The sequence below is a fragment of the Lissotriton vulgaris genome, chromosome 2_1 (genome assembly GCF_964263255.1).
Source record: "Lissotriton vulgaris chromosome 2_1, aLisVul1.2, whole genome shotgun sequence".
Lineage (NCBI taxonomy): Eukaryota > Metazoa > Chordata > Amphibia > Caudata > Salamandridae > Lissotriton > Lissotriton vulgaris.
In genome coordinates this window covers 1,394,893,860-1,394,918,482 of record NC_141687.1, presented here as the reverse complement: position 1 = coordinate 1,394,918,482, position 24,623 = coordinate 1,394,893,860, and the positions used below count along the sequence as shown (strand labels likewise).

The 24,623-nt window shown below is 46.2% G+C and overlaps 1 protein-coding gene across 1 annotated transcript in view; it reads right to left on the bottom strand.

The window, feature by feature from the left end:
* The window catches only part of LOC147732631 (uncharacterized), a 277,650-nt gene that overhangs the window by 185,030 nt on the left and 67,997 nt on the right, over positions 1-24,623 (bottom strand). The window contains exon 3 of the mRNA XM_086958837.1: positions 20,287-20,397. Coding sequence (XP_086814963.1) covers positions 20,287-20,397 — 111 coding nt within the window. The remainder of the gene's footprint in view (positions 1-20,286; positions 20,398-24,623) is intronic.

Genomic DNA, 24,623 nt, shown 5'->3' with positions numbered 1-24,623 from the left:
TGTTAGATCTTGCCTGCACAGTGACAGGCACACTTATTCATTGCTATTCTGATCACTTGCCTGTTCATCTTATGGGCAAACTTTCTGGAGCATGCTTTTGTTATATTTAGCGCTTCACAGTGCATATTTGCGAATTTTTGTTTTGTTGTTCTTGCCTGTTCAGTGACAGGCACACTTGGTTATTCTTACTCCACTTTGCACCGGTGCGCACGCTTCTTTGTGCATCTAATTCTCTACGCTTTCTTGGTCAAGAAAACAACAGTGATACACACACTCTTTAATTGAACCCATTTACAATCGTCAGAATTTCTTTAGGTTTGCTTTGGAACTCTTTTGGGTGAAAGCTTCATTTAACTTGTTCTGCTTTTGTAATTGTTTTAAGTATGCAAAATGTATCTGCACCACCTTTCTTCCTCACTACTCCTGGTGACCCACCTATGAAGTAGCAAAAGTGGAAGAAAGTATTTAAAAGGTATCCAAAGGTCGGTGGGGCATCCTTGAATGCTGAGAGAAGGTCTTCTTTGCTCCTCCATTGTTTGGGCATTGAGACGCAATACATTTATGATCACCTACTGCATCTTACTGCTAGAGGCCGAAGACAAACTAGTATGAGATTTGCATTAAAAAAATTGGACAAACATTTTTTACCAAATGTGAGTACTATACTAGAGAGGTACCATTTTGCAAGGAAACTTCAACAGGAAGGTGAATCTGTAGAAAGTTATGTCACTGAATTGAGAAAACTAGCTTTCCTCTTGTAAATTTGGGGTCTTGTTGATGAAAGAATAAGAGGCCAATTCATGTTGGGATGTGACATTTGAAAAGGTATGGAGGAGTTGTGGATGAAAGATGAACCATCATTAGATGAGGTGTTGCAAATTGACAAAAAGGGCTGAACACTATGAAATGTGTGGCAACGATAAAAAAAGAAAAAGACAATGTGGAGAGTGAGGAGAGTGCGGCGAAACAGAGAGTAAACCCACACAAGTGTTACAGGTGCGATAAAAGAGGTCATCTTGCTAATGACAAGATGTGTCCTGCCTTGAGAGCAACGTGTACCAGGTGTAACGAATATGCTACTTACCAGTATGCATCTGTTCTTGGCATGTAGGGCTGCTGACATTCATATCTGTGAATAGATCGCCACCTAGTGTTGGGTCCGGATGATTGCACATTGTTGTCCTGGAAGAGTCTTCGAAGTATCACAAGATAGGTGGCTCCTCCCCTGGACTACAGTGCGCATGGGCATCGACTCCATCCTCAGATTGTTTTTAGCCATTGTGGCCAAGATGGAGTGAAACTAAGTGAATGAAGACCATGCTAGAAGAATGTGTGAATTCTGCAGCTGCTACAGGTGCCGGGGAGGAGGGCGGGCGATATGAATGTCAGCAGCCCTACATGCCAAGAACAGATGCATACTGGTAAGTAGCATATTCGGTTCGAGGCATGTGGGCTGCTGAATTCATATCTGTGCATAGAATACATAGCAGTCCCTCCATTAATGGCGGCCGCCCGTGCCAGCTGCAGCAGTTTGAAAAAGTGTTTTTAGAACAGCCTGCCCTACAGCTGCCTGCTGTTTGGAGTGCACATCAACACAATAATGCTTTGTAAATGTGTGTGTGGTAGACCATGTGGCTGCTCTACATATGTCTTCCAAAGGAATATTTCCAAGGAATGCCATGGAGGCCCCCAACTTTCTGGTGGAGTGGGCCCTTGGTGGAATGGTGAGAGTACGCTTGGCTTTCAGATACCAGATCTGGATACATTTAACGATCCACCTAGCAATACCAGCCTTGGAAATGGGGTTACCATTGTGGTGTGGTGCAAAGGTAAAAGAGTTGTTTAGTTTTCCTAAAATCTTTGGTCCTATCGATGTAATACATCAGGGCCCTTTTGACGTCAAGGGTGTGGAGCATTCTCTCCGCCAATGACTCGGCATTTTGGAAGAAAACAGGCAATTCAATAGTCTGGTTAATATGGAATTAAGACACAACTTTAGGAAGGAATTTAGGGTTAGTGCGAAGCACTACCCTGTTAGAATGAATTTGAATAAATGGCTCTTGGATAGTTAGTGCTTGTAGTTCACTAACTCGCCGCAGCGATGTAATCGCTATGAGGAAAGCCACTTTCCACGTCAAGAATTGAATCTCGCAGGAATGCAGTGGTTCAAAGGGAGGACCCATCAGCCGGGTTAGGACCACATTGAGGTTCCACTCCGGAGCTGGTGGAGTCCACGGAGGAATGACTTGTTTGAGTCCTTCTAGAAAGGCCTTAATGGCAGGCACTCTGAAAAGTGAGAGGTGCTGCCTGTTCTGGAGATAAGCGGCCATTGCAGACCGATGTATGCGAATGGAAGAATAGGACAGATTACATTTGTACAGATGGAAAAGGTAACAAATGATATTTTGAATGGATGCATCTAGCGGGTTAATGTCGTGGTCTGCACAATAAATGACAAACCGCTTCCATTTTGCCGCATAGCATGCTCTGGTGGTGGGCTTTCTTGCATCCCGAATGATGTCCATACAGTCAGAAGGCAAGTGCAGGTAGCCAAACTCTAAGACTTCAGGAGCCAGATCGCCAGGTTGAGCTGTTGCGGATCTGGATGCTGAATGTCGCCAGGGCTCTGCGTCAGAAGGCTGGGTGTGAGGTGTAGCCTCTGATGCGGTACCACGGACAGTTCTAGAAACGTGGTGTACCATGGTTGGCGAGCCCACGTTGGAGCAACCAGGATGAGAGTCATCGAGTGCTGCCTGAGCTTGCGTGCCACCAGCGGTATCAGAGGTGCTGGGGGAAAAGCGTACGCAAATTTGCCTGACCAGTTCATCCATATCGCATTGTCCTGCGACTGTGGGTGTGGGAACCTGGCGGCGAAGCTTTGGCATTTTGCGTTCTCCCTTGTGGCAAACAGGTCTATCTCTGGATGACCCCACCTTTGGAAGTACGGTTGGAGTACTGATGGATGTATCTCCCACTCGTGCATTTGGTGGCTGTGCCTGCTGAGCAGGTCCGCCATCTGATTGTCCTTGCCCGGGAGGTGTTCTGCCATGAGGAAGATGTTCCTCTGAATGGCCCACTTCCACATGCTCTGAGCCAGATTAGACAGCTGCGGAGAGTGTGTTCCTCCCTGCTTTTGAATGTAGTACATGGCTGCCATGTTGTCCGTCCGGATCAACACGACCTTGTTGCACAGATGTACTTTGAAGGCTTTGAGTGCCATGAAGATCGCCATCAGTTCGAGAACATTGATGTGCATCTTCCGTTGCTGTTGCGTCCATAGTCCCTGCACAGTGTAATGGAGTACATGAGCTCCCCATCCCTGGAGAGAGGCGTCCGTGGTCAGGATGATCTGTGGCACAGGCTCTTGGAACGGTCGGCCCTTGCAAAGGTTTCCTGGATTCCACCAATGCAGAGAGTTGTATGCCCGACCGCTCACCAACACTAGGTCTTTCAACTGCCCGTGAGCCTGAGTCCACTGACCTGCTAAGCACTCCTGAAGCGGGCGCATATGTAGTCTCGCGTGCGGGACTATGGAGATGCAGGAGGCCATCATGCCTATCAACTGCATGAACACTCTTGCTGGAAGCGAGTGTTGAGGTCTGAATTTTTGTATCAGCGATTGAATGCTGCTGACTCTCACTGAATTCGGCTGTGCTGTGGCCGCCAGAGTGTTTATCGTCGCACGCAGATACTGCAGTATGTGGGCAGGCTGGAGGTGGGATTTTGGGTAATTCAGTGAGAATCCCAGATTGTGCAGGAGGTGAATGGTATGGAACATGTGGGCGGCACACTGCTGGGCTGACTTTGCCTGGATGAGCCAGTCGTCCAGATAAGGGTAGACGTGGATGTTCTGTCTCCTGAGGTGCGCCGCCACTGTCGCCAGGCACTTTGTGAACACCCTGGGTGCCGTGGTGACACCGAAAGGCAAAACCTTGAACTGGTAGTGCTGGTTTTGTATGGTGAACCGAAGGTACTTCCTGTGTGAAGGGTACAGTGGAATGTGAAAGTACGCATCCTTTAGGTCTAAAGTTGCGAGAAAATCCCCCTGACTGAGCAACAGGAGCACTTGCTGCAGGGTCAGCATATGGAAGTGCTCCGACAGGATGTAATGGTTGAGTGGCCTGAGGTCCAGGATGGGCCTGAGGGACCCGTCCTTTTTCGGTATTAAGAAGTACAGGGAGTAGACCCCTGTGCCTCTTTCTCGCATAGGCACGAGCTCTATTGCCCCTTTTTGCAGCATGACGGTGACCTCCTGCTGCAATAAGTGCAAATGCTCGGCCGACATAGGACGGTGTCTTGGGGGCATGTTGGGTGGAGTGGACGTTAACTCCAGACAATAACCGTATTGTACAAGTTTCCTGACCCACCTGTCTGTGGTGATGGACTTCCAGACCGGCAGGAACTGCTGGAGTCTCCCCCCGACCGGTGTTGTGTGGTCAGGGGGCAGTGACAAGGCGTCACTGTTTGCTGGTGGCAGAGGATCTGGAGCTGTTGTTTCCACGACCTCTGCCCTTGGCGCTGTTACCACGATATCCACCTCGACTCTTGTTGGTGTATGTGGACTGAGTGTTGCCCTTGTAGTACTGCGTGGACTGGGAGAGCTGGCCTCTGGAAACGCCTCTAGTGCTTGAGCGACGAAAAGACCCACCACGAAACTGCTGGGACTGTAAGGCACCCATGGATTTTGCAGTCTCCGTGTCCTTTTTAATTTTTTCTAGGGTGGTGTCAACCTCCGGGCCAAACAGGTGATCGGGGTTGACTGTTTGGTTAAGGATGGTGGTTTGGATTTCTGGCTTAAATCCAGAGATTCTCAGCCAGGCATGGCGCCGTAGCATAACACTAGTGTTTATAGCCCTGGCAGCGGTATCAGCCGCGTCCAGAGCGCACTTAATTGAAGCGTTAGAGATCAGCTTCCCTTCCTGAATCAGCATCTCAGCCGCCTCCTTGTATTCATCAGGCAGGTGCTGCAACAGGGTCTCCAGTGTGTCGTAGTGTGCCCTGTCATACCTCGCCAGAAGCGCTTGTGTGTTAGAAATGCGCCAGATGTTGGCCGCCTGTGCTGCTACCCTCTTCCCCGATGCCTCAAAGACCTTGGATTCTTTGTCTGGGAGAGGAGCATCACCCGTAGTCTGAGAATTAGCCCTCTTCCGGGCATTCGAGACGACAAGGGAGTCCAGAGGCAACTGTCCTTTGATGTAGGTAGGATCAGTAGGCGCTGACTTGTATTTTTTCTCAATCCTAGGGTTTATCACCCTCGCCCTGGTAGGTTCTTTAAAGATCTCTCCAGCATGTTTTAAAACACCTTTCAGCATAGGCAGAGTCTTAACAGTTTTTTCTGAGACTGAGAAGGTATCAAAAAGGAAGTCGACATCCACAGGGTCAGCATGGAGCTGGACGTTGTGATTGTTAGCTGCCCGCTCAATGAGGGCATTGAAAGCTGCAGAGTCTTCTGTAGGGGACGTTTTTGCAGAAAATAGTTGAGGGTCTTGTCCTGACTGAGGATCCCCTGGGTCACCACCAGCGGCCCAGGGTTCGTTGGTATCCTCAGGGTCTGTATAGCCAGGATAACTGTACTCATCCTCATCATCCCCCTCTCCAGCGTCCACATCAGAGTAAGTGGGCGAAACATTATGAGTCTGTGGGGAAAGTGGTTCCACCAAGACGGGAGTGAAAGCAGAGTCCTTCTTTTTCTTGAGGGATCTTATAGGACTCCATTGGGCGTTCTGGGGCTACTTTCCGCTTGTGGAGGGAAAGCCTGCCCGTTTCGGCATCTATGAAGTGTTCCTGATGCTCGTCCACTGAAGGTCGTCGAGGATGTGGACCGGGGACCACCGCTGACGACTTCAGCGCCGAGGAGACCTTCTCGGGCACGCTGGCGACCGCCTTAGGAGCGAAAGCCTTCGGCGCCAACGTGAAATGGATGGGCGTGGACGCCTTAAGTGGTTTCTCCACTGGTTTTGTAGGCGTAGGATCCTTCGAGCCGATCGATGCGGTCCCGTCCCTGATGCGCTGCAGGGAGTCCGTCACCTTCTTGGTGAACGCGGCGGATGGGCGCGCCAGTTCAATGGAATCCCTCGAGGCCTCACCTGGAGTTGACTCTCGGGCCTTGTCCTGCTGACGTGGAGTCGCAAGAACCTTCGGGTCATCCAGCCGTTTCTTCGGGTCACCGAGAGCTTTCTTCGGGTCGCCGATAGCCTTCTTTGGGTCGCTGAGGCCTTTGCCGGCGTCGACCGTCTTCGGCGCCGACGCGCCCGGCTCGACCACCTTCACTTTAGTCTTCGGCGCGGCAGACTTCGTCTCGACGCCCGTGACTTGAGCCTTCGGCTCGACAGCAACCTTCGGCTTCTTTGGCACCAAGGGCTCCGAGGCCTTGGAGCCGACCAAAGCGATGCGCACTTTCGGTTTCGAGGACGGCACCCGCGCAGTGTCCGGAGGCGAGACCGTAGGTTTCACTTTTGGTTTCGTTTTGCCAGGGTATGGCTCAACAGCAATGTCCGTTGCCGAGCCCGAAGGCGGGGCCGTAGAACCCATAGTAAGATCTTGGGTAAGGCCCGAAGGCGATCCCTCGACCTGAGCCTTATGAATTGGCACGGCTCCAGAGTCAGTTTGAGGAAGCTCTTCGTCCGAGCTATCCTCCACGGCCCCGAGGGCCCCGTCGTCGTCTCCTACCTCGTCGACGACTTCTTCGGCCTCGAACATCTCTGCATCCGCGTTGTAGTCTTAGTCGACGTCCGACACGAGGTTCGACTCAGTAATGTCCTGGATAGATTCGTTCTCGACATCCCCTGCATCGAAGATGTCCACAGGCGCCGGTGCAGCATGCTGGGCCTCCTGGCGCGCAGCTCGTCGAAGCTTAAGCGTCTTCTTGGACCTGAAGCGTGAGCAAGCCATACACTTGGCTTCATCGTGGTCCGGCGACAGACACTTGTTGCACACCGGGTGGACGTCGATGTGGGGATACTTCGAGTTGCAGACGGGACATCTCTTGAATGGACTTCGGTCCATGGTGGACGGTCGATAGGTCTGGAGCGTCGACTGGGCCTTTCGCGCCGAGAGCACGCGGGTGAGAGAATCCGGCTCGGAACCGAGCTGGAAGACCTAAGACCGAACGCAAGAGTATACCGACGTATTAAACTAAAGACCTTTTGGTCTCAAGAAAGTTTTCTATTGATTCTGACAAGAGGGAATTCAAACACATCCGAACCCAATGGCGGAAAAAAACAATCTGAGGATGGAGTCGATGCCCATGCGCACTGTAGTCCAGGAGAGGAGCCACCTATCTCGTGATACTTCGAAGACTCTTCCAGGACAACAATGTGCAATCATCCGGACCCAACACTAGGCGGCGATCTATGCACAGATATGAATTCAGCAGCCCACATGCCTCGAACAAAAAAGGGACGCTTTGTGTCAGTGTGCAAGGGAAGAAGTGTCAGTACTTGTGTCAAACAGATTATGGTAGAGGATGATCCAGCGGAGTGTGATCAAGCTAATCAACCTCCAGATTTGGAGTCTCGACAAATTCTCCTACGGATAGGTTGTAGTCACAAAAGAACAAAGCCCTATTGATACCATTTCAGTCAAAGAAGAGCCAACCAAGGTACTTGTTGACTCTGGTGCAAAGATCATGATTATTTCTAAAAGATTTTTCCAGGAGAAACTTGAAGGAAAAAATAAAGCAATGAAACCTGATATGGAGGTGAACGTATACGCCTATGAGGCTATTTTAAGGGGCTCACTGAGTACAAAGAACGATATGTCCCGAGTAAAATTTATATCGCTGAAAAAGGGGATAGTATCATAAGTTGGATACATCATGGCGATTTTTGCATAATTTTTAATCCCAATTCTCAACCCCCCATTTGCCTTAAGGAAAGGGTGAATGTCGTTCTTGAAAAAGGCTCGTCTGAAGGAAATGTTGCTGTTGAAATAAAGAAAGAATTTCCAAATGTGTTCAGAGAGGATCTTGGTTCCTTGAAAGAGTATCAGCATGAAATAAAGTTGGTAGGTGGGGCCCAACCTGCACGTTGTAAGGTTAGGAATGTCTCCATATCCCTCAGAGATGAGATACAGAAGGAGATTGAGAAACTCAAAGTTGGAGGGATAATAGAGGAGGTAGATGGGACAGAGTGGCTTGCACCTGTGGTTGCAGCACGCAAGGCTAATGGCAGCTTATGACTGTGTTGATTTGAGGCACCTCAACCAGAATGTCATTGTTGATAGTTATCCCCTCCCGAACATTTGAGTTGTTATCGTTACTTGGGGTGAAAAGTATTTAGTACCATTGATCTTACCTCGGCCTATCATCTAGTTGAACTTAATGACTCTTCTAGGGATTATACGGCATTCATTACATTACTTTCCGATATATTAGACTGCCATTTGGTTTGATATTGCTGCATCAGTTTTTCAAAGTGCCACAGAGTAGGTACTTAAAGGGGTTATAAGTGTCTGTGCTTATCAAGATGATATTCTAGCCTTTGGTAAGGATTCGGAAGGACACAATGCTCCCCCCTTAGGGAAGTATTGGAAAGGTTGGATAGTTTCAATCTTATCATCAAACCTGAGAAATGCAAATTGCCACTACTAACATTGATTATTTGGGGCACACCATCATTTGCGATGGAATATCTCTCAAGGTTGAGTTGGTTAATACTATTGAGCGCATGTCTTCGCCCGCTTCGAGGCAAGAACTCTTGAAGTTTTTGGGGATGGTTGAATACTATAATAAATTTGTGCAACATTTTGCAAACTGGAGTGTCAACGTGAGACTATTGTTGAAGAATGGTATGATGTTTTTGTAGGATGAAGCTTGTGAGAAAGAGTTTTTGCTTTTGAAGGAAAAGCTCAGTTCAGAATCCAAATTAAAGAACTTAGACCCTCAGAGGAGATCATCACCACCAATGCCATACTTAAAGGTGTGGGCGCAGTTCTACAGCATTAGAGGAGTGATGGCGCCTTGGATACCATCATGTTTGTTTCTCGTGGATTGAAAGAGGTTGAGTCAAGATATTCAGTGATTGAGCGTGAGGCTCTTACAGTACATTGGGCCATCAGGAAGTTGAAGAATTTTCTGTGGGGTGTGAGGTTTAAAGTTAGAACTGACCACAAACCACTGTGAGATTTTTATGAAGAAGGCGATTGACTCGGTCTCGGGGAGAGTAACCAAGTGGGTCGTAGCTTTGCAAGAGTTCTATTTTCACATGAACTACATCTCGGGCGGAAAACGGGACTGCCGACACATTATCTAGGTTGGTCTCAAAGGAGAACCATGGCGAAAGTGATTCTGGTATGTTTGATGAGGAGTCTGACTTTGTATGTGTTGGAGAATAGCGTCATCTCAGAGGAGCGATGGAGTGAAAACTTCGATTTAGATCTCGTGCTTATGGAAGTGTTGTCTTTGGTGAGGAACGGAAGACATTCTAGGAAAGAAGGCTCTGATGGGTGTGGCACATTTTGGGATGTGAAAGAAGAGTTGAACACATGTGGAGGTCTTTTGTGTCAGGGTACTCGACTAGTGCCTCTGGGTAATTTACGTGAACAGCTGATGGGCTTCGCTCATGAATCTCATTTGGGCATGCCCAAAACAAAGTAGAGGTTGCGTCAGATGTATTGGTGGCCGGGTAAGTACATACAGATTGAAAGAAAGATTTGTGACTGTTTGCCATGCTCTTTGAGTGAGAAATCTAAGAAACCCAGAGTACAGCCCATGTTGGTTAGGCAACGCCTCTCTGGTCCGTGGAAGGAGATTGCTTAGGACATCCTTGGTCCAACTCATAGCGAGGGTCAACAAACCTATGTGCTGGATTTATACTCCCGGTGGCCTAAAGTATGTCTGGCAATGAGGTTTAAAAAAAAAATGTGAGTTTATTTAGGGATCTCACAGCTAGAGAAGGTATTCCCGAAACCCTTCTTACTGACATTAGGGTTGGTCAGTTGGTCTCAAAGGAGATGGAAGAATTTTTGAAGGCATGTGGCATAGCACATAAGAAGTGTGCACTCTATCATCCTGAGACAAATCGGATGGTGGAGCGGTTAAACAGGGGTTCTCCAGGAAACCATTATGCTTGCAAAGTAAAATTCTTTGAAGTAGAAAGAGGAGCTAAAAAGGAAAATTTAACTGTATAGGTTGACACCCCATAGAACAATGGGGTAGACTCCATTTGAGCTGTTTAGAAGGAGACGCTCCGTTACCTTGGTTGAGCCATCTTGGGTGTGGAATTCTGATTTGGAAATAAGGGGGGGACCGGTACAACCCTCTGGTGAAATAGAAGAAAGAAAAGTGTAGGAAAGAAAATTGAATTTTGATAAGAAAAAGGCTGTAGCTGTAGGTGGTTTGGTGATGATCAAACGTCCCGGAAGGGTTGGTGAAGAAGCAAAATATTCGCAACCATTCATGGTGATCAAAGATTTCGAAAATGGGGTGAAGACACAAGATCATCGGAACGTTGGAAGAGTGTTGGTATACAATGCTCCTCTGGGTTCCTCTTCACGCAAGGGGTACCTGGGAACGACCTTGGGAAAAGGAGGGGGCTGTTCTCAACCCTCAAGGTAAAGTTGGGCCAAGGAAGACTGGTAGAGAAGTGAAAAAAACTGTATATTTGATTGATTTTGTTTAAAAAAAAATTTACTGTATTTCATACTTTCCTATGCTTTGTGTTTTCCCGTTTCATGACCTCAATCTCTTGACCAATGTAAAATCTACTCGCTAGTTGCTTCAGTTTTCATGATTTTTTGTACATAGCTTGTTTGTTTAGTTGTTAAAGGAGGGAGATATGTGGTATCTTAGTCATAGATGGTGATGCCATGCCTAGGGAGACCATGGTATGATATGAGTGTCAGACTGGAATCTTTAGGGGCAGTTGGCCAGAGAAGCTGTTGGGAGCTTGCTGGGTTTTCCTCTTCTTACGTTGGAATAAACTACTCTACTTCATCATATTTGCTGTGAACTCTTTCATTACTCCACTGCTTGGGAGAGATTCCTACACTACAGATTTAGCAGAGATGAATTCTGCTGAGTAGATGGATGTGGCGTCTTCAGCAATTAGTTACATTTCTGCAAAGTGATACAAACTTGTTTCTCTGAAGGACACATTTCTCCCTTTTGAATGTCTACAGTGGCTCCGAGATAGTTTAAAAGCAGTACTGATACGACCTTGATTTCTGTAGGCTGATGCAAAAGACCAGGCATCATAATAAATTGGTTGTGGAAGTCCATCTGCACCTGATGAGCAGACTGTCATCGTCAAGAGGGGGAGAAATGTAGATCTTATTCCATCAGAGGTGAACATCAACCAAGCAGAGAAACAAACGTGGAAAACGCAAAAAGGGGGCAGGGTAGAAACACCCTGACCCCCTAGGCCTGCTCAGAAGGTCCCACAAGGACCCCCAAGGCCCAAAAAATGATGATTTTTTTTTTTTTTTTAAATCGCGGGGTCCGCGTACGTACGCGAACTCCGCGGCAAAAAAAAGAAAAAAAACGTCTGCTTTTTTAAAATTAGCACCGGGAGGACCAAATCCCGGGAGCAAAATGAGAAAAAAAAAAGTGTCTGGCTGGGGGGCCTAATCCCCCCCACACTGCCCCAGGGAACTCCACCCCAGGGGCTTTCTTTCTGAGTATGTGGGGGCTCAAGGCCCCCCCGCAGCCCCGGGAAACGCCATCCCCCGGGGCTTTGATATCAGTGATGGGGGGGCCTCTAAGGCCCCCCGAGCCCAGGGGACTGCCACCCCCAGGGCTTTCTTTCTAAGTATGCGTGGGGGCTCATGGGCCACCCCGCAGGGCTTTGTTTTAAAAAAAAAAAAAACCTGTGTGTGTGGGGGGGTGGGGGCTCAAGCCCCCCCCCACACGCCCCGGGGACTGCCATCTCCCCAGGGCACTAATGTGTAAAATAGGAGGTCCGGGGACCACCACCCCCCGGGGCTATGTAGATGTTGGGAGGGGGGCCATGGGGCCCCCCTCCTGGAGCCCTCGATGGCCCTGGGGACCGCCACCCCCCAGGGCCGGCTCCTGCAGTGTCCCGGGGTGCACACCCCCGGGACACTGCTGTTTTCTGTGGTAGGGCGGGAGCCTCACGGCTCCCACCCTACCACAGCAAACTGCTTTGATTTATGAAAGAGAGAGCAGGAACCTGCTCTCTCTTTCAAAAATCAAAGCAGATTGCTTTTCTGCATGGGGAGCAGCGTGTTAGCTGTTCCCCATGTAGAAAAGCAATGTCGGCTCCCGCAGGATGCGGGTAGCCGGTAGGGACCGTGGGGGGCTTGGGGACCCCCCACGGCCCCCAACGAGGAGGGCCAGGCCCCGGGGGATGGGGTCCCAGGGGCCAGAAGTGGCTCGGGAGGGGGGCCACTCGGCCCCCCTCCCAAAAATAATTAAAGAAAAAAAAAAGAAAGGCCCCGGGGGATTGGGTCCCCGGGGCCTTAAGGGGGCATAGGAGGGGGGCTCCCCTCCACGTTAAAAAAAAAAGAAAAGTTGTCCATGCCCCGGGTGATGGGGTCCCCGGGGCCGGAATTGGCTAGGGGAGAGGGGCCACGCGGCCCCCTTCCCCGTTAAAAAAATAAAAATAAAAAAGAATTGGGGGCAGGTCCTGGGGAATGGGGTCCCCAGGGCCAAAAAAAGGAAAAAGAAGGGGGGCTACACAGCCCCACTTCTTAAAAGTTTTTTCTTTTTTTTTTAAACGGGATCGGGAGGAGGCCAGGGCCCCTCCCTGTACCTTTCTGCACGTTTGCAGAGATGGAAGTACTTCCACTTGCATACTGGGGGTCCCTAAGGGCCAACTAGCCCACCAGGAGCCTCCAGTATGGGCCAGGGGGCTCCCTTGCAGAGAGGTGTAATTAGGCCACCGCCCTTTTTTCACCTCTCTGCAATGCAGCCCCCTGGCACATACTGGAGGTTCCTGGTGGGCTAGTTGGCCCCCAGGGATCCCCAGTATGCAAGGGGAATTAGTTCCGCCTCTGAAAAAGCACCAGGGGGCTGCGTTATAGAGAGGTGTAAAAAGGGGCGTTTCCTCATTACACCTCTCTGCAACGCAGCCCCCTGGTGGTTCCTGGTGGGCTAGTTGGCCCCCAGGGACCTCCAGTACGCGAGGGGAATTAGTTCCCCCTCTGCAAACGCACCAGGGGGTTGCGTTGCAGAGAGGTGCAATGAGGCCACGCCCCTTTTTACACCTCTCTGCAACGCAGCCCCCTGGCGCATACTGGAGGTTCCTGGTGTGCTAGTTGGCCCCCAGGGATCCCCAGTATGCAAGGGGACTTAATCCCCCAACATAGAACGCGTTACGGGGCATGTTTGCACGGTGGTGAAGGTAGGGGGCGGGGCTTGAGGTGACATGTGTGCAAACACGCCCTGTGGCGCGTTTTAGGTAGGGGAATATATTACTCTTCAATCAAGAGGTCCCCCAGGGGCCATCTAGTCCAACGGGTACCTCTAGTAAGTGCCACGGAGCTGCGTTGCAGAGTGTTGTAAAAAGGGGGCGTGCCCTCTGAACACCTCTCTGCAACGCAGCTCCCTGGTGCAAACTGGAGGTATCTGATGGGCTAGGTGGTTCACAGGTGACCTCAGGATTGAAGAGGAATATATTCCCCTAAAACGCGCCATAGGGCGTGTTTGCACACATGTCTCCTCAGGCCCCGCCCCCTTCCTTTACTATTAAGCTAAATATTCCTCTAAAATCAGCCAAAGTACGAATTCCGATTTACTCACCTGTTATCGCGAGAGACGTCAGTGCTGCATCTTTGAGCCCAGGGCCGACCCTGAAAAGTAAATGTAACCATACTTACAGTAACTTGAATTTCTTTACATAGGGTAACATTGACATGTTTTACTTGGAAATTCTTCTAAGTGTGGAGTTTTGGAACTTTAAAAAATTCCTCAAAAATCAGCTGAACTTCGAATTCCAATTTACTCACCTGTTATCAGGAGAGACCTCAGTGCTGCATCTTTCAGCCCACTACTGATCCTGAAAAGTAATTCTATTCGTAGTTACAGTAACTTGAATTTCCTTCCATAGGATATCATTGGCTGCGATATAAAATATATATTAATTTAAAAAATATATTTAAAAAAATTCAATATTTTATAAAACATTTATTTTTTAATTTATATAAAAAATATGTAATGTAATAAAAAAAATAAAAAAAAAAAATTTAAAATAATGTAGTAAATCAGTATAAAAAAAATGTAACAATTAATACATTTAAAAATTATCATTTACAAAACCTTTGAAATTCACTGAAAAAACCATAGGTTTCAGCCACGTTACAGTTAGGAATTATCATTTAAAAAACTTTAGAAATTCACCGAAAAAAAACCATAGGTTTCACACACGTTATAGTTAGGAATTAGCATTTAAAAAACCTTGCAAATTCACTGAAAAAAACATAGGTTTCACACATGTTATAGTTAGCTGGGCATTTCACTCATACAAAACCATTGAAATGCCCCCGTTATAGTTGGTTCAGCTAACTATAACTTGCGTGCCCGCAATGCACTGCTGATGACGTCACAGATTATATCACTCATGACATGGTCAGTGACATCACTCATGACATCAGTGATGACATCTCAAATGACATCACTGATGACATCATCCAGTGAATGTGTCTTTCTGAAAAAAAATTTTTTTATATATGTATATCAAAAGGTTAATGGAAGAATAAATGGGTAAATAAGTGTCTAAATGTTTTTTTTGTAAAATTGATTGTGTAACTGACTTAAGTATATCTTAGTGAACACATGTACTAGCGAGTAATGTTTAAATATGTAAACATCTGTTTCAATGTCTCACTTTGTGTATAAGTGGCTGCATGGGCTAGTGAGTAGGTAAATGAGTGTCTATATGGGTTATTAGTTGGTTTTTTGAGTATCAGAATGAGTGTCTGTATGGTTTGGTGAGGGATATTACTTACCGCACATATGCATGAATGACTGACTCACTGTTTTTATGTGTTTTGAAGACAACATGTGTGCAGGACTGTATGGGTGGATGATTGTGTGTATGGGTGTGTTAGTGAGTGAATGACTGCCTCAATAGTGTCTTTATGAGTAAGTATACAGGTTTTAAACTAGTATATATGAGAATTTATGTATATATGTAAGGATATATGACAGTGACAGATTGGAAGAGTTCATGTATAAATAAGTATGTATTTCTATAACTGATTTTTTAAGAGAGTAAGTTTGTGTACGTTTCTGTAGAAGTAAGTGTAGTGGTGTGTGTAGAGCTGTATATGCAAGTAAATGGATGTCTGAGTATATGCGTGAATAACTATGTTTGAGAGTAGGTGTGTAACAGGATGTATAGGTGCATGAGTACATATGATGAGTGAGTACATGCATGAGTGACTATATAGAACTATTGGTGAATGAGTGAGTGTGTATGTATATTTAGGAATTACTGAATAGGTTGTTCTAACAGGTATTGGTATCTCCATTCTTTAGAAAATGTTACGTTCTATTTTTGAATGTATGTATCAAACGTTATACTAGGGTGAGTGCAGGTCTGCCACTCTTTCACAAGGATGATGTCCCAGTGATGTCATGAGTGATGTCACTGACCATATCATGAGAGATGTCATATGTGACGTCATCAGCAGTGCATTGCGGGCGCGCAAGTTATAGTTAGCTGACCCAACTATAACGTGGGAATTTCAATGGTTTTGTATGAGTGAAATGTCCAGCTAACTATAACATGTGTGAAACCTATGGTTTTTTCAGTGAATTTGCAAGGTTTTTTAAATGCTAATTCCTAACTATAATGTGTGTGTAACCTATGTTTTTTTCAGTGAAAATATATATATTACCTACTGGCGGTCGCCAGTAGGTAGTTATAGTTAGGACCTAGCTACCATAGGAAATCCGCAACATTCTATTGGGAATAACTTTGGCGCTGGTTGAGGAATTTGTGTGTAATTTTCCAAAATTTTGGCCAGCTCCGCTCCTCTCGTTCCCTGAAAGTTTCAGGTGGATTCGTGAAGTGGGGGCTGAGAAAAGAGGGGGGTCCCAAAATGTGTTTTCCCATGTTAATTTCCATAGGACGGTCTGACAAGTCTACAGTCCGAACCGCTGAACGGAATTACACCAAACTTGGCAAAATTGTAGGGACTGGTACACGGATGTGCCTTTGCTATGTTTGGTGAAAATTGTTCCAGTGGTTTTTATAAAAATTTACTTCAAGAACACATATATATCTATAGGCGCGCAACAAGCGCTCACTGGTACGCGTACCGGGGAGCGCACTCGGCGCGCTACGGGAGTGCGCAAGGGTAAATCTGATTGGCTGTCGGATGTCTGTCAACATTCTAAACAGTCCGGAGAGTCTGCCATCTTGTGTCTCGGTAAAATCGAGAAAACCAGAGGTGAAAATAAAAAGTGGGAAAAGATTAAAAGGGGGCAGGGTAGACACCCCCTGATCCCCTAGGTTTTTTGAGGGGGCCTAGAAGGACCCTGAAGGGCAAAAAAACTTTTTTATGGGGGGGAAATTTTCACGGGCTAAGCGCTGGGTACGTTCCCAGGTGCGCTCTCCGGTACGCGCACCCTGAGCGCACCACAGGGTGAAACAGAAAAAGAAAATAGATAATACAGCTCTTTTTTGAGAATTGGAGGTAGTTCTAAAAAGAACTGTTTTTTTTCTTCTTTTTTTATGTTTTGAACAAAAACAAAAACAGAGAATGCAAAACTGCTCAACAGGAGCAAAAAAAGGGGGAAAAATTAGGGCTGGGGAAGGCAGCGGTGTTCTTTCCTCTTGCGTGCAATGAGCTTGATGCTCTGCTCACCACAGCAAAGCATTTCATCGCATTGTTTGCACTTTATAGTAATGTCACTAAAAACAGGTTGAATGTTCGGAATCATCTCCAATTCCGCTGCACGTCCTCTCCCTGATGTTGTGGGTCCTCCTGTAGAAGTAGAGGCACCATCCCTTGGGGGATTACGTGCCAGGTCTCGGACACTCTCCCGGGCATAGTCTGGGGGTGCCTGCGTTGGACGTGGCGAATCATTGTGGAGTTGCCAAAACTGTACTTCCTTCTACGGTCTCCCCGGGAAAGCACAGTTTGGCAGATTTTGCATTCAACTTTGGGAGCATTCACCTTTTTTAATCCTTCAGGTATTGAAAAAAACTTCCAAATAAAATGCTCCTTGACCTTGGGCTGAGGAGGCTCTTCATCAATGAATCCATCGGACTCGTCGCTGCTGCTGGGTGCTCTGGCAGTCATTCTTTACACAAAATGGTAGGACAGACAAAAACAGGTGTTGCTGTCTCCAAAGTGAAAGAGGAAGTGAAGGAAATGGGTGGGGTTTTCATTAGTTGTAAAAAAAAAAAAAATGTAAACAACCAATGAAAAGAGTTATGTTAAGGTCACATGACTTGACGCGCTTACGCTGCGCGCACCGGAGCACTTCCGGGGGGGCTTACGCGGCACGAACGTAGGCGCTTCTGGGGGCGCTTACGCGGCACGTACGTAGGCGCTTCCGGGGGCGCTGACGCGGCACGTCTAAAGGACGTTTTGCTAACATTACGGAAATACGTTTAAAGTTATAATACGGGTATTTACAATCAAAAATACTACTTTTATAAGTATGCTACTGAATGTCTTGCATTATTATTTAGTTAAATACATACTTTTTTTTCCGCACGAAGACATTGCGCTCACGCTGCGCTCTCCGGTGAGCTTACCGGTGCGCGCACCCCGAGCGCCCCAAGACAATATGATAAAAAAAAAAAAATGAAAAATACATTTAAAAAATTATTCTTGTGAAAAAAAATTATAGTTATAAAAAACAGGTAATTAAAAAAAATTCACTGTAAAAATCGTAGGTAACAAACTCGATATACAAAGGAATTAGCTTTTAAAAATCTTTGAAATTCACTGAAAAAACCATAGGTTTAACACTCGTTATAGTTAGGAATTAGCATTTAAAAAACCTTTGAATTTCACTGAAAAACCCATAGGTTTAACACTCGTTATAGTTAGGAATTAGCACTTAAAAAACCTTTGAAATTCACTGAAAAAAGCATAGGTTTAACACCAGTTATAGTTAGCTGGACATTTCACTCATACAAAACCATTGAAATTACCATGTTCTAGTTAGTTGGACTCACTATAACTCACGCGCCCGCAATCCACTGCTGATGATGTCACATATTACATCATTCATGACATGATCAGTGACATCACTGATGGCTTCTCAATTGACACCTTTAATTTCAATACATATATATACATGTCAATTGACATCACTGATGACATCATTCATGTGATAATACGATGCATCTCCTCACACTCTAATATAACCTTTGATACACCCAGTGTTAATGTTATGAGCTGGCGTGGCTTTGGGGTTCAAAGGGTCCTTATGGGGCGTAAGACAATATGAGCATATCTTTCTTTTTTGAAAAAGGCGCGTCCAGACGGAAAGAGTTCTGATGGAGGTGGAGCATAGGCCGCTGGTTTCGATGAGGCCGATGGATTATTCCTATCAGGGCATGAGAACAGCATTCAGGAGGTGATCTTAATCTTGCGCCCCATAAGGACCCTTTGAACCCCAAAGCCACGCCAGCTCATAACTATTTAGACCGCAGAGAATTGCTGACTTGCAGGATTCCTGCCCGATTCGGATGAAGTATATATGATGCTATGGCTCTATAGTGAGAAAAGTGTGTGTATGCCCCCTCCCCTGGTCCTCCCTTCCCTGATGAAGATGCAGCCCAAACCGGCCTTACATTGAAACGCGCGTTGGCGTGACCCACATGGATGGCCTCAAGTGTAGTTCACGTTAATTTACTGCACCCCTATTTTCCTGCCTCCATGTTGTTTCTTTAGTCCTAGCAACTATTGAATTTGTCTTCTGCAGGCTCCAATGTTCCTTTATGACTGCATGTGTATGATTGTATTATCTTTATAGTGAGTGAGACTGAGAAGTGTATGTATGTTTAGCGAATGACTGTGGGAGTGTGTGGGACGCGAATAAACACATTTTTCTGCTTGAATTTTAATCATGACACATATTAAGCCCTATATTTCCTCTATGTTTGTATATATGCTTTAAAGTTCTTCTATGGATTCCATTTATGAATTGCAACTCAATCAATAAATTATTTCTATTTTCATAATAAGATGTGTTGAATGTGTATGATGTATCGCTGGCTCTGATACGTAGAATTGTGTCACCTTCCCTCTTATCCTTTGAATCCCTTGATGGGACCATTTAATTAACCCTGGCAGGGTAGTTCTTGCTTTCTATTTAGCTGTTCTTCCCCCGTTTTCCTGCCAGCATCCTAAAAAAACAACTTCTCGGGGAACCCCCCTCTATTTTGCTGACTGGCTGATAAGACAACAGAAGGGCCCTGCTGAGGTGACAGCTAGCATTCGTCTGTGAGAGGGGAGGCATCTTTGAAGTGAGCCCCAAGTGTCATATGAAATGCAACAGTTAACCTGGCAACCAGGATGTGACCTTTGAGCATAACTTGACACTTTAATGATAAAAAGGATCCTCCCAGCCCCCCATGCACATTCTGTCTGGTTCAAAAGAACCATGTCTGCCCATTCAGGTCAGCTTATTATTTTCTCCTAGAAGCAAGTTCACACCTTGTGCGTATTTAACTGTTAATTACTGGATGTCTGAAGTGGTACAACAAAATGCAGATTTATCTTCTAGGGGCTTCAGGCAGGGAAAAGGTAGCTTTTAAAAATTGCCTTTAAGTAATATTTAGAACAAATCTGACTTCACCATTTAATTGGAGTATTAACAACTATTAAAAATGGTTGTTTAATTATATTTCTAACTAGTTCCATTCCCGAGATACAGTATTAGTATTTAATATTGCATCCCAGTGTTTAACTACGGAACAGACAAACCAGGTACAGTGAAAATAACTTTGAGGGCATTTTCACTGTACCAATATGTTCAACATTAAGATTTTACATGTCCTACTTTTAAACAGTATGCACCCAGGCTGGAATTTGAAGAAGTCATGATCTCTGACACATCTTACATATTTCGTGTCATTTTGCGGTTACCTAGTCAGATCAAAAGCGGTATTACAGAGGCCCACTTCTCTGCTATAGCTTGTGAATCCTGTGGACAAGCAATTCTTGTTCTATCTCCCAATAGATCGTTATATTTTGAATATCGCCCAAGAAGAGATCATGTAGGCTCCACCTCCTTCTCCCGCTCTTACCAATATCACTACCTCAAAAGCAGATATTTCCATATGTACATCTGTATGTACATATTTCAGAAAGTAAGCGAGTGTGTATTGGTTAAGTGGTAGACAAGCACTTCAAACTCACTTGGCAAACGATGTACTCTAGGTCTTGCTTTAGCGAAGTCACTGTCCACAGGCAACAGCTCTTCTTTTTCTTTGGCTCTTAATGTGTTGACAGTGTTCGCAATAAGAGGCCCTGCATTTAAAAGAAGACAAAAAAAACAGTTTAAAATGATGAGATAAGTAAACAGACAGCTACTGCAACTAATTTAGTTAAGTTAGTAGTTGTGGGCTCAATCGGAGTACACACGCACATTCATAAGGCCACTAAAGTAGGACCTGATGGTGCATATTATTACTTTTTTAATTACCTGATCCTTTAACTTGCGTAGTATTGGAAGAGTTGTATAAATACTGCACATAAAATTAGACTGGATATACTTAAATTAGTAGTTGCTCGAAAAACTGCATTGAAATACATAGCTGATCCCAGAAGCTATCTAAGCACTCACCTAGGACCACTGGTCATTTATCTTTTTGCTTTTCTACACCCATTGCTTTGAATATTATAAATGTCCTACATAAGTGGAAACTGTGTTGCAATGATCTAGTATCACACTGAGATAGGTTTTTTCTTTGGGTTCTTTTAAATAGGATTTCCCAGATTTCATTTGCTAATTTAACTAATTACTTTAACCACTGCTCCATGCCATAGCAACACATCCTTTGAGGTAGCCGCCGCCTGCAAATGTTTAAGGGGCCTAAGCAGAAGAGCTGGACCTTTTAAAAAAATATATATATATATTTATTTTTATTGGGTTTTCGAAATGAACAATCATCATGGCTGTCATGCAAAGCAATACAATAAAAACAGAATCCAGAAGTAACAAAACACATGTGTGATTGACCAGTTCGTAGCATATCTGCATATGTATTCTGACAAGAAGTATCCTTTTTAAGCTGTGGAGAATACCATCCTTGCCTATTAATGTTTCTCAACAGTCCTGCGTGCCGTCAGTATAGGCTTGCGACAATAGGTATTGCCGCAGCGGCTCCCAAATGTCTTTGGGCTTTGAGGATGATGGCAGTTCTTCTTCAAAAAGTTTAAGGTTTTCCCTGCAATACACCAGGTCACTAATCCAGTTGTTCGTGTGAAGCGCCAGCGTACTCTCCCACATGAGCGCCATCAACCTCTTCGCTAATAAAAGAGCGATTCTCAAATATGTCCCCACCGTACCCTTTATCTGGGGCACATAGAGCAAACATATCAATGGTGTACACTGCAAAGAAACATCATTAATGGCATGTATACACTTTACCACCTCGTCCCAGTACTGGAATACCAGTCTGCAGCTCCACGCCAGGTGCCACAAGTCAGCATCTGGGCTACCACAGCGCTTACAATTACTCGTATCCAGGAGACCAATTTTATAGAGTTTAAGAGGGGTGCGATATATTTGATGAATGTATTTAAAAGGAATGACCCTCAGGTTACCATTAGGTGTGAGCTGTCCGGTCAGTGTACAGATGAGTTCCCATTGAGACATCGTCAGTGGGGTTGACAATTTAGCATTCCAACGCTCTAAACTTCTATCCGCAATTCTAATTGTCTCGCCCCTAACTGCTTTATATAGTTTAGTAATCAGCTGACCCCTAGTGAGGAGCACTAATAGTAGCTGCAGGGAGTGTAGAAGAGGTGGTTCCGCTGGAAAAGTCGGGTAGTGTTTTTTCACTGCAAGTTTCAGACGGTGGAATGTGAATTGAAAGAGCGGGTTTGATTTGTAATGTATGTAAGTTCTTCCGATGTAATAAACTGCCCATCCGGATAAAGATCCTGCAAGCGGTCTAAACCGGCCTCTTTTAGAGAACCCATTGGGCCAACCTCCTGTGTCACTGATAGTGCTGCATGAAAGGCCAATGGCATGGCCTGGGTGTATATAGGGAGTTTATCTGCGAGTTTGCCTATGTTCTGCAAAGCCGCAATTGTGGTGTCGAAGGTATTTATCTCAGATTTCGGCATGCCTCTGCTTGTGTGCGTTATTATACCAGCAAGGGGGATAGGGTGTGCATCCCCATCCTCCACTGCAACATGAGGTGTATATGCATGCTGACGATACCTGTAATAAGCATGTTGCGCCTGTGCACAGAGATAGTATGTGTAGAAGTCAGGTGCACAAAAGCCTCCCCTTATGTAGTCCAGTGTTAAAATGTTCTAATCTACTCTAGCCTGTTTGCCCCCCCATACAAATCTAAGTAACTGAGTTCTCACTATTGAAGTGTTTTGATTGCTGTATATGGATGTTACAGAAAAGATATAAAAAACGAGGAAAAATAACCATTTTAATAACAGCAATTCGGTCAGCTAATGACAGCGGGAGAGGTAACCATCTATCCTTCGAAGACTCTAGGGCGGCATAGGTCTGACCATAATTCTTTTGCACTACAATCTCAGGGTCTTGATACACCCATATTCCCAGATATTTCACTTCTCAATTGATCAAACCAGTGGGTATTCCATCTGAGGAGGGGCCGTATTTGTAGTCAATGGGATTATGACCGATTTGTCCTAGTTGATGGTAAGGCCGGAGAATAATCCAAAACAGATATATTCCCGTAGGACTGGGGACAGATACCTCTGCGGTTCGGGGGAAAATAGTATCATATCGTCTGCGTAAAGCGATATTCCAATAGGGCGATGCATGAAATTTAGTGCTGATTCTCTATGACGCTGCTGGATCACGCACAAATGGCTCGGGCATGAGAGCAAATAGAAGTGGCGATAAGGGGCATCCCTGACTGGTGCCTTGTTCTGTTCAGAATGGTTTGGATGTGAGCCCCCCCACCCGAACACGTGCCGACGGATCCGCATACAACAAACGCATCCATCCCAAAAAGACGCCGGTAGCCCCATTCTGCTCAATGGGGGGGGGGGGTCAAGTCAAGTCAAGTTTAAATTTGTATAGCGCGCTACTCACCCAGAGGGTATCAAGGCGCTTGAGGGAGGGGGGGAGCTTTACTTATCAAATATCCAAGTTTTTAGTTGTTTTCTGAAGGAGAGGTGGTTCTGTGTAAGGCGGAGGTGGGTGGGGAGAGAATTCCAGGTCTTGGCCGCTAAGTAGGAGAAGGAGTTTCCCCCCATGGTGGTTCTTTGGATGCGTGGAATTGCGGCGAGGGCTTGATTGGACGATCGAAGTTGGTGGGTGGGGGTGTAAAAGGACAGGCGTGTGTTGAGGTATTCAGGTCCTAGGTCGTAGAGGGCTTTGTGTGCGTGGGTGAGGAGGCGGAACGTTATTCTCTTGTTGACTGGGAGCCAGTGGAGGTCTTTCAGGTGGCCTGAAATGTGAACTTGGCGGGGGATGTCTAGGATGAGTCTGGCTGAGGCGTTTGTGATGCGTTGGAGTTTTTTCTGTAGTTTGGCTGTGGTTCCGGCGTAAAGGGTGTTTCCGTAGTCCAGTCGGCTTGTGACCAGTGCATGGGTGACTGTCTTTCTTGTTTCGGTGGGGATCCAACAGAAGATTTTTTTGAGCATGCGTAGGATGTTGAAGCATGATGAAGAGACGGCGTTGACTTGTCTGGTCATCGTGAGGGAGGAGTCCAGAATGAAGCCCAGGTTACGTGCGTGGTCCGTTGGTATGGGTGCGGTTCCCAGGGCCGGTGGCCACCATGAGTCGTCCCAGGCAGAGGGGGATGATCCTAAGATGAGGACTTCCGTTTTGTCCGAGTTCAGTTTTAAGCGGCTGTTCTTCATCCACTCGGCTACTTCTTTCATCCCTTCGTGTAGGTTGGTTTTGGCGGTGTTTGGGTCTTTGGTGAGGGAGAGGATTAGCTGGGTGTCGTCTGTGTAGGAGATAATGTTGAGGTTGTGTTGGCGCGCGATGGATGCGAGGGGACTCATGTATACGTTGAAGAGGGTGGGACTGAGTGATGATCCTTGTGGTACGCCGCAGATGACTTCGGTGGCCTCTGATCTGAAAGGGGGGAGGCGGACTCTCTGGGTTCTTCCGGCGAGGAATGAGATGATCCAGTCCAATGCTTTTCCTCATATTCAGACGTTGTTGAGGCGTTGTATAAGGGTGCTATGGCAAACTGTGTCGAAGGCTGCGGAGAGGTCAAGTAGGATGAGGGCAGCTGTTTCTCCGTTGTCCAGTAGAGTTCGAATGTCGTCTGTTGCTGCGATGAGGGCGGTCTCGGTGCTGTGTTTGGCTCGGAAGCCGGACTGTGAAGGGTCAAGGGATTTGTTGGATTCGAGGAAGGCGGCAAGTTGACTGTTCATTTCTCAATGACTTTGGCAGGGAATGGGAGGAGCGAAATGGGGCGGTAGTTCTTAAGTTCAGTGGGGTCTGCTGTAGGTTTCTTCAAGAGGGCGCTGAGTTCGGCATGTTTCCAGCTTTCCGGGAAGATAGCGGAGTTGAGGGAGCAGTT